At 44.4% G+C, this 10,783-nt stretch overlaps 1 protein-coding gene across 2 annotated transcripts in view; it reads right to left on the reverse strand.

The window, feature by feature from the left end:
• The window catches only part of LOC116392010 (protein sidekick-1), a 199,486-nt gene that overhangs the window by 83,294 nt on the left and 105,409 nt on the right, over positions 1–10,783 (reverse strand). The window contains exon 6 of one of the 2 annotated variants that reach the window (XM_031863097.1): positions 2,111–2,137. The exons of the other annotated variant lie outside the window; for it this stretch is intronic. Coding sequence (XP_031718957.1) covers positions 2,111–2,137 — 27 coding nt within the window. The remainder of the gene's footprint in view (positions 1–2,110; positions 2,138–10,783) is intronic. 2 annotated transcript variants of the gene reach the window in all.

Consider the following 10,783-nt stretch of genomic DNA (forward strand, 5'->3'; position numbering starts at 1 on the left):
CACTGCACTCATTAATGCTGCATGCTGACAGCTAAGTGTCACCGTCTGACTGCACTTGCCTTAGAATGCCAATATGAAACCACAAGCCAAGACATGCCCCCCCCCCCCCCCTCACACACACAGACACATATAAAGCCACACCACACCAAGAGTAGAAGATCCAAGCCCCAAGGGGAGACAGGCACAGACAATGTGAAGTAGTGAGAGGAGCGAGAAAGATGCCCGATTTAAAATATTCATCTCTTCCTTCAGCTGCCAAATCCTCCATCTATCTCTGTCATCGCGCCACATAAGTGATGGAGGGCGGAGATGGGGAGACGATAAAGAAAGAGAAGAAGAAGAAGAAGCGAGAAACATGTAGCAGTAATGGAGAGGCAGCGTGGGAGTTGAGCTCTCGGGAGAGCTCAATGATTATTATTTGATTAATTTTGAGTATTATATCAGTTGCGTTTGTTTTGGGGAGCTGCTTGACAAAACCCACAATGACATAATGAGGTAACATTTCATCATCACCATACTGGAATAAGGGCAAGTGCGATTGCTTCGTGCTCGCAAACTTGGTTTGGTACAGTGAAGAAAAGTAAAACTTAACTATTTTTATCCCTCATTAATTCTGAAAATCAACAACACACGACAGCGGCTCATGGGATTAATTCTTACATAAAAAGAAAAAAATAAGGCGCTCAAGCGTTCACAAAGAGTTTGTACTCTAAAAGAAGAACTACGTCGGGAAATCGTAGCAATGGCAGTATGTGTGCCCATGAAGGAACATTATTAGAGGGCTCAAGCGCTCTGTGTTCTCTGTAACTCAGTGTTTGCATATCAGCAGAGAGAAACTCTTGTGGCATTTCTAAGCACTTTGGCCCGGTCTGTTTCTGCAGCGAGAGGTCTGCTTGAAATGTGGCGGAGAGGAACGCTGGCGCCTCGGTGATCGACGCTCAAGTGGTGCTGTGGGGAAAATGAGTTAGCATGTGTGTAGCAGACAGAATGTTTCCTAAAGAAGTGGGGGAAAAAAGTGAAGCCCGCGAGTTAGACCAGGCAGTCAAATTTGGGTCTGCCACCACAGTAACACAGAATAGTCTTCCCACTGCAATATCCGAAGACCCGTCGCTGTTGTTCTCGGTCTTTTTGCTGCCACATGGCTCTCTAAAAGCTACGCCGACACCAGTACTGCTGCTGCTGTTCTTACAGAATCCGTCTGTAGTTGCTGTAATGTTCCCAAATGAGTATTTTCTCATTTAATTAAGAACTTAAGTGCAAAAAGAGCATAAACAGTTTCAGGTGGAATCGGGGTGAAATGAGGGTGACTGTGTTTTCAAATCCCGAAACTGTTACACAAGCACGGAAATGGAAACTTTTTCATTGCCGAGTACTTTACGAAGGAAGGAGAAAGCTCTTTATAAAGCTCTTTAAAAAAGACACCTTTCTCTTCGGCATGACAGCTAACCACTCTGAAAGGAGTCGCAGGCGTCATAGGAACAGCCTCCACAACATTACATTGATCGAATGACACACAGACAGACGATATGTTGAATTCATACATGTGGTGCAATATGTTCTTATATTTGATGAGGTACTAATGAGACGGACAGAACATGATAAGGGTCTATGTCAGCACTGAAATCAAGTTGATTATTATCTTAATTGTGGTGAGAACTGGGACATTTTAGTGTTTTACGATATTTGTCGGGACTCGAGACACCTAACTTAAAAATGGGACAACTCTGGACAAACCGTGACGTTTTGTTCGCATCAGATTTTCTGAGGAATTGGTTTATATGTGATTCCATTGAAAGACATCATATCATCACACTGCATTATTGCCCAGCCCGAGGCTGACCTTGAGGTTAGAAGTGTGCCGCTGTAGATTTGTCTTACTGGCAACGAGGCAGAAACTGTGAAACTACGCTGGTGGAACATCTTTTACAGCTTGTGCCCACCACCACTGCCAATACGACATGCAGCAAAGCATTTAGCTGAGCAGCCCTCAGCTCTGACCTTCTGGGGGGGGGAGTGAAGGGTCACAGCAATATTTATTTCTCTCTTTAGATAGAGAGGGAGAGAGAGAAAGAGAAGGGGAAGATAATGTAAATGTTAATGGCTTCTTTACCTGTCGACCCGCGGTTCTTCTTGCCAACTGTCCATCAGCCGGAGAGAATGGGATGAAGAGAAGTGGGACAAAAGGGGAGACGGAGAAAGAGGAAAACAGGAGATATGTAATTTAGATTTCAAGTGGTTCCTCGGGGTGCAGCAAAATGACACATTTAGCTAATACACATTTTTTTAAAAGCACAAGAAAATACAGGCTTCCACAAATCGACAACTCTGAGGCGTCTCAGAGTTGGGAAGGCGCACAGGAAAAGGAGAGTCTTCTGAGGAGGAGAAAACAACAAATACAGACAGAGAGCAAGATATGGATGAGAGGGAGGAAGAGACAGAAAGAAAGAGGGAACGGCATGTTATCATGGAGTCCAGAGGAAGACGAGCTGTTTGCAGCCCATCCATCAACTGCCAGCCACCGAATTTTGTCTCGCTCATTCACTCTTTTCTTCTCCCCCTTTATCTTCCCCCTCTGCCTTTCTCCCTGTATCTGTCAGAAGTCTGGAGGTGGCAAGACTGTAGGCTGCGAGAAAATGACGGCATTGACATTCTACTAGCAGAGAAATCTACAGTCACCATTCATCTATCAATACACCACCCCTCCACACTGCTATCCAGCCGCTCAGACGCTCACTCAACCCTTGGCTGTGTGTTTGTGCGTATGTGTGTTTAGATTCCGAGAGTGTGTGCATGTGTGTGTGGCAAGTGATGAAGAGTGAGCAAGCAAGCTGACGAGGAAGAAAAACAAAAGCAGCAATCAAACGTACTGAAAGAAAGCGGAGGGAGGGGGGATTAGAAGTTTATTTCTGCTCAAAATAAATATTAATCTGTTTTGAACAAGGGTTGTTATGGAAACTCAGGACTTCTTGGTATCAACTGAAACGTGTCCAGAGCGTATCAGAAACTGAGTGCTCAAAGTCGGCATTAAAGGTCGGATGAATAGCTTTTTTTCATCAGATCATATCTGTTTAAAATCAAAATCCTGCCACTTTAAGACTTCATTTTGACAACGCTCTCTATTTACCGAAATGATGATTAAACACGTAGCGCCGCTTGTTCCAAATACTGGAGGTCCTGGTTCAAAACTATGAAGTGTATAAAGCTAAATCATCGATATGATGTGAGTGAAAGTTTAACCGGGAGAATGTGACTCCTGAAATTGATGTGAGGCGATCCACTAGAGAGAGTGGACTCGCTTGGATCAGGGCCAGAAACACTTGGCTCAGATGATGCTGATGCACAGGTAAGCGCAATACCGTTCTCTACAGATCAAGGCACGCTGCCCGGACCCATTGTAAACACAGCCGTTTAACTAGAGCACAGTGTGTGCTGTTAAGTAGCAGCGTTGGGAAGACTATTATTTTGGAGAGTCTAAAAAGAGGGTCAGCGCGCACACACACACACACACAATTGCCCACTGACACACAAACAGAAAGGCTTTGGTCTGGGGGCATGCCATCCTGCGTGTGTATTCAAATGATGTGTCACACCGAGTCATCTTCAGTTTCAAACGGGAACAGAGAAACAATGGGGACGTCAGGGGACAACAGAGCGAGCGTGAGCTAGAGCGGTTGTGTGTGCTCACAACACAACAAAGCGCCTGACGCTCGTAGAGCTGAGTCCGCTCGACACATTCTCCGGTAACTTTCACTTCCCTCATTGTTGCGAAAACAGGCCTTGTATCATTTGTTGTCTTAATCAATGTGTTTATTGATGTGCGCTTCACTGCAGAGAGAACGGCGGTAGTGCAGGCCGATGATGCTTTTCTGATCCAACGCTCAGCCCTCTATTCATGTCAAATATGAGTGGTGCTTTTCATAGACATCAATAAAAAGAAGGAAAAGGATGCGATCGAGAACAGTAAGATACAAGCACACAGTTAAAAACACCGTATAAAAGAAATGTTCAAATAAATCATCCAAAAGGCATAACAAGTGCAACTTAAAATCAGGTGGTTGTCTTCAGCAGAAACAGTGTGAGCAGATCAAACTGGGAGACTGCCAGTACAGCAAACGCTCCATCACCCTTTGACCTTAACCTGGACTCTGGAACAGCTAGCAGGCCTGACCCCGCAGAGCTAAGAGGCCTTTTTGGACAGTAAGGAGTTCACTTATGTACTCTGGTGCTGGGCATTGTAAAGCCTTGTAGGCCATGAGTGAGATTGCAAAGTGGATTATTATAGTGGATATTTGGGATAAGGAGACAGAGCAGTGGCTGGACTTGATCACGGAGTCGCTCAGTGCCGATGATAACCACCTCTGTTTTGTCAGCGTCCGACTCCAAAAAGTGTTGTGACATCTGGTCTCTCGCATCAGCTGCGCAGCTCTGTAGTGTGTCCAGCTTGCTGCATTTAATGGAGGTACATGACTATAACTGGATACGAAACATGGCCACTTCTCAGTGTCATGGTTGATCGAAGGTGATGTGTTTTAAAATACAGTCTGAGGTGATGTGAAAGTATTAGCGTGTGCCTAAGTGTGTCTCGGGCCTTGAGTATGATTTGTATTCATAGATTCACCCATTGGGCACTCAGCAGCCTGAAGGGCCGAGAAACAAGCAGGTCACCGTGTCCTCTGTCTGCTGTGTGTTTGTGTGCGTACAGCAGGGAATAAGTACAGTATCTGTGTGTTGTTGTGTGTGCTGTACTTTCCACGTGTTTAAATGCTGCTGTTGCTATGTGTGTCATGTCTCGCTGTGTTACCATCCCAGCTGACCTGTGCAGGGGACTCACCTATTTGCTGCAGCACCCCCATACCCTCCATGACTCACCCCTCCTCTCGACACACAACCAGCCCCGCCGGGTGTTCCTTGCTTCCTTTCCCATCTACATACAACCAGACACCGCTTTGCCTTCGGTGACAATCTAGTCTCCTGTTTAGCCTCGCTTCGTTCTCCCCATCCGCTGTCACACTTCCCCGAGCCAAAGGATACTTTCTTTTTTTTAGCAACACATTTGGGTCTTTTCTTTCTTTCTCTCGGCTGTTTTAAACCCAGAGTTCAACCCCCCCCAAAACCCCCTTACCATTCCAATTTACCCTGTCAATCTCACTCTCCCTTCACTCTGTTCCTTTATCTTGCTCTAAAACACACACTGACACGCACCTATTTGAAATTCATATCAATGGCCATACAAAGGCAACACTCCAATTTCCAATCCTGACACATTCACAGAGACAAAAACACAAGGATGCGTGGACCCCGTCTACACACACACACACAGTACTGTTTGGTAAAATAATAAGCTGGCTGGAGAGTTGACCTCAGACCTCGGTGGAACTCCCGACGGACCCAGATGGTAAAATTTTCCGTATTTTTCCTCTCGTTTCCCCCATCTAGTAGCACTTTGTAAAACGGACCAGAATTTAGGAGGGTTATCATTTATACACAGCATATAAACAGCAGCGAGCAGGGTTACGTGTTACATCGCAGCATTTCCACAACCCTACGCTCTGCTCATCCATCCCATCCATTGCTCAGATTCTCCTTCTCTCCATAAATGTGGACTCTTCCTGCTGTCTGCCTGTCTGTAGCAAAACACCAGCACCAGCTGACCTTTCCAATTTACCATGTCAGTCATGCCCACACACACACACACACACACACACACACACACACAGCCCAGTCTCCCATACACATGCAGGTAAAAGTTGGTGTCAATCATCCTTGTTTAGAATCCCAAATGTCACCAGGTTTTGACATTCTCTTTGCTCACTGTCAGAAAGAAAAAAAAAGTTAGCTTATCCCCGCCTTTCTTCCTCCTCTTCCCTTTTCCCTACATAATTTGTACTCTCTTCTCTTCTCATCGCCTCTCTCCAGACTTCAGGTTTGTTTGTGCCCAAACAGATGCCTGCACTCGAGATAAAAACCCCAGCGATCCCTTGTTAAACATTACCTCTTATCACCTGAAGAGTCAAACAAAGAGCACACGAATGAGACGGTGAATAAAACAGAGCCATTGAAATTGATAAAAAAAAGAAAAACCTTAAAAAGAAACAACAGAAGTACATGGGAAATGTAAAATCAAAACATAACATGAGTGCCATGTGTCATTACATGGCACTCTCAGTGGGAAATAAATGTAAATGTTGAATTCATAGTGTGAGCCTAATGATGGCACGGAAAGAAGAGAAATCATTTCCAATTCAACAGAAGAGTGCCGCTTCCGCAAGTTTGCGCCTCTGATAAGAGACAGAGAGAAAAACATAGGAAGCCTCTGATCTTGCAGAAATATTAAAAGGCAAGAGAGAGAGAGAGAGAGAGAGAGAGAGAGAGAGAGCGAGAGGGGACGTGAGGGATGAAAGACACGGGGAAGACATGAGAAAGCTGAAGCAAGAAGGTGGGGCTTTAAAAGGCAGTGATGTGGTGCTGCTGTGTGTCCTACCACCTCCGGCTGAAATACCAGATGGAGAAGGGACCGGGACAGACAAGAAAGAGGAGATGCATCATTACTAAATCAGGTTGTTTCCTCGTTTCCTTGTCTTTATCCAGTATGCTGCAGGGTACTGCCTCATCTCACTCGCCTGCTTCACTGTCAGCAACGGGTCACAGAACTCACGGTGCGGATACTATCGCGGTTTCGAGTCACGGATCGGATAAGCAGGGAAAATATCACTTTTAGAAATCTTTTTTCTTTGTTGGCTTGATTGGCAATCATCGATAAGCCATATTATCGGCTGATGCAGACCGTGTTTGTTATTAATTTGTTATAGCAGCTAGTATACAAGGTTCCAGGCAATTTTTTTCACCACGGTTTCTAAAAAATATAATTTTAACCGCCCTGAAATTCAGTGTAAAGGTCAAAAATCTCATGTTATCCTTCTAGTTCGCCGTTATAGTCGTCTATAGTGGTTACCTTCCGTATGGATCACGGACCAACTACGGTCCGTTACGCCACTGCTCTCTACTCCTTATCTCTTTTCCAAAAAGACTTGACGGGGTCTAAGAGACCCTCGGCTTAAGTAAATAAGCCTCATATATAAGAGGATGCGGAATTTGAAGTGCCTCCTTTAGAAACAAGTGTTTTTCCAGTTAAGCATTCGCTGCTCCCTGCGTGGCTGCTGCTTTTGACACCAGTCCATTCATTTACACACAGCATGGCAGCGAAGTCTGCAGGAAGGTGTCAGATGAATGGAGGGCAACATGTCCGGGTTTCTTTGGGCACTTCTTTCAGACATTCGCTTAGAAACTCAAAGTCTTTGGAGTGGAGCAAAAATGTGACTATTATACCAAGAATTTAGAGAATCCCCTTTGGGGAACTCCCTCGAAAAAACCCACATTATATCATATCAAAGTATTCACACACAAGAATACAATATATTCTTAAGAGCTGCAAGTTAGGATTATTTCTACAACCAACGTTTACAAACCAACTAATCAGAAACCAAAGCCAGCATAATGCTACTGCTAATATCTACATTCTATCTCAGACTCACTTTCCAAAACTGACATTTGATTTCACCATCAGTATCACAACCAACCAATGACAACGCTTGTCTGACGTGCCTAAAACTGATATGGAACAGTCGGTGAACAGTCTTTAAAGCCAGAAAGAGCCGAGGCAAGCACATATTGAACCTGTGAGACTGAAACTCTTTGCTAATTTATACTGCAGTTTAAAGGAAAAAGGGAAAGAAACAAAGTGAAAACATTACATTCAGAAGAGGTGTCCAACTCCGTCCTAACAGTCACCGTGGCCAAACCATTTTTAGAATCTGATCAACAAAAGTAATGTGGTGCGAGCGATTACTCATCAGGTAATTGTGCAGTGTCCATCAAAACTCCCCTGTCCTCCAGGTGACTCCATCAGATTGCTTTTTTTTTATGTCACACCAATTGTTCAAAACCCAAAAATGAGCAATTTAAAATGATATCATGCAGAAAAATCCTGACATTAGAGAGGCCGATATTCCGACACCAATTAAATGCCCTAATACAGGAAATAGAAACAGATCAGCCAAACACCTGATAATTATCTAAACGTCCTGCAGTATCTCACTCGCAAATTGTTTCTGTTTACCTGAATGCTCATCTCGTTTACTTCTTATGAGAGGATATTCAGTCACGCTGCGTGTTCGCCTGCTGCTGGAATAAACAACAGCTCACGTCCACGCTGACTGACTCAGTGTCTGTATGTATAAGTGTTTGCATGCCGTGTCTTTATGCCCATGAATATATGTAAAGCGATCGCTCATGTGGGCAAGACCGGTTTGGGTCTCTGTCAGAATAATGGCTCAGCTGATTAAATGGCTCAGAGATCGATTGGTCAGGCCTGACTGTTAACAGATTCATTAGAACAGTGATAGATCAGTGAGATCTGGCTGCAGCTGTTCCGCCTGACTCCGGACAGCACGGCCTGGTAATGGACATCATCCGTCTGTCTGTGGATCACAATGTGTCCCCATGCACACACACACACACACACACTGCTGTATGTGCGTTGTATACGCGGAGGCTACACACATCTCTTTTCTTCAATCACCTCAAACAACCAGGCGGGGGAGAAGGGAGTGGCGGGGAGGTAAGTAGGGATGAGGAAGAAGGCGGAGAAGGGCGGAAACTATTTTGGGATTAAAGGCCCTGTTGATCTATTCCTGTTTTCAGCATCCTCTCTCAATCTTCAACTTTTACACTCTGCCTCTCTTTCTCTCTTCCCATCTATCTCTATCGTCCTCAAAGCTTTCCCAGCTCTGCACTTGCTCACGGCTCATCTCGTTTTGTTTGACTTCCTGGTACCCGATCCCTCTCTGTCCTCATCTCGCTTTTTTTTTGTGTTATCTCTTCTTCTTCCACTAATTCTTTGCGAGTACTTTGTTCTGCCCTGAAACTCAGATAAAACCACTGCCTAACGTTCAGACTGATAGCACAGGGGACGAGAGGACAAACACACACAGTCATACAGAAGTGTGTGTGTGTGTGTGAGAGTTTGTAAATGGGTGTGAAACGTGGCTTCATTTTAGCGAGGCTTTAACAAATGATGACAGTCCAGTGAAAACTAAAGCACCACCCACGCAGTCTTTCAGACCGTGGTGTCAGTGCAACAACTAATGAACAAATGGGATGTCTGTGTGCTTGTGTTAGACTGGGAACTTAATTTGTTCGTAGATGTGAATGTGTGCGTGTATTGGTGTGAGAATGAGACACATTACTGGCTCTATGAACCTCAATATGCACAACTTGTTTACAGCATGTTTGATTAAAAGTCCAGCTTCATTCTATACCTTGATGGTGATAGATACGGTCAAAGGTTTGCTTGACTGTCAACCTCAATCACCATACTGCATGTTTCTGTGTGTATAGTCTTCTGTATCGAGACGTATATAGATTTAGTGGTGATAAAGACCATCATCGTCATCATAATGCAGTTAAAATTAGTACTTTACTTACTTGTGATATAAGATTCAATATCATCTGGAACCTGGTGTTTACAATATCAAGGTATATCTTAAGTGTCTTCTCTTGGTCTTAAATGATGCTTTGCAGTTAATTGAGTGACCTTGTTAGTGTGTTATACCACACACATGTAGCCTAAACGTATATATGTTGTAAATCTGATGGTTTTCTTGTTCATTAGCTTTGCTTCTGCTGAAATAGCTGATCAGACTCCCATTAGCTATAGATGAGTATGCTTGTCCGTGTTTCTTCCCCTGGTGTGTCACACTTGGTGGAAAACAGGGTTCGTAAAAAGTGAAACCGTCAGTGTTACTGTTACTTCTTTTTAATATCTGTTAATTATTCTCAAACCGGAGTTGGTGATAGTGATTAAAGGACAGTGGAAAGACTAACTAAGACTGAGTTTTATTTTGTGGGAGTGTCATATATTTCAGTTTTGCTCATTAACTAGCTTTACAGTTTGCCTCTCATTCTCACACACTGATGGAGGAATAAACGAGTTTGAGGTTCAGTGTCTTGCTCAAGGACACTGAAACATGCGGAGAGGAGGAGTCAGCCCTGTGATTAGTGGACAACGTGCTCTGCCTCCTGGGGCACAGGCACAACTAAACACTTTCTGCACTGAATTTCCATAGAATGTAAATGTGAAAACATATTGCTAAGTGAAGCAACCGACGACACCATCACCTCACTCTCTTTGCCTCCTCCCTCCAGCCTCTGAACATAATCCTCCTTCCTCAGCACCTCATCATCTCGCCTCCTATTTTCCTTTATCTCCCTTCTGTTCCACCAATCCAATCTCTCCCCATCATTCACCAGCTCTGTCGTCCCCCCCCCACCTAAATCTCTCTTTCACTTCTGTTGCTTCAAATTAACATCTGCTGACTGGCCTGCTGCTCCAATAACCTGTTACGCCCAGCAGGAAGCTCTGACACACAGAGACAATCAGTGTGTTCGCATGCACAATAATATTTCATTTATATTCGGGATACTCTGAAAACTGTTTATGAAAAGCCTGACTATAGCCAGTGTGTGCTGATTCAAGCTGGCATATGAACAGCGTATCCCGTCGGGTCGCTCGGTTTGGAGTCGTGAAGCCTCACGTACTCTCACACAGCGATGAGCATCAGAATGAAGCACCAGTACTGAACACAGTGGGGGAACTAAAACGTCTGTCTCCATGTACGCAGCGTCCAACATGAGGCTTTAGCTGCAATGAAACTCCTATTCCCAATACTACTGTTCATACACACACACACACACACACACACACACACACACACACACACACACA

This window comes from Anarrhichthys ocellatus, unplaced genomic scaffold, assembly GCF_004355925.1.
Source record: "Anarrhichthys ocellatus isolate YVR2014 unplaced genomic scaffold, GSC_Weel_1.0 scaffold28, whole genome shotgun sequence".
In the NCBI taxonomy this organism is placed as follows: domain Eukaryota; kingdom Metazoa; phylum Chordata; class Actinopteri; order Perciformes; family Anarhichadidae; genus Anarrhichthys; species Anarrhichthys ocellatus.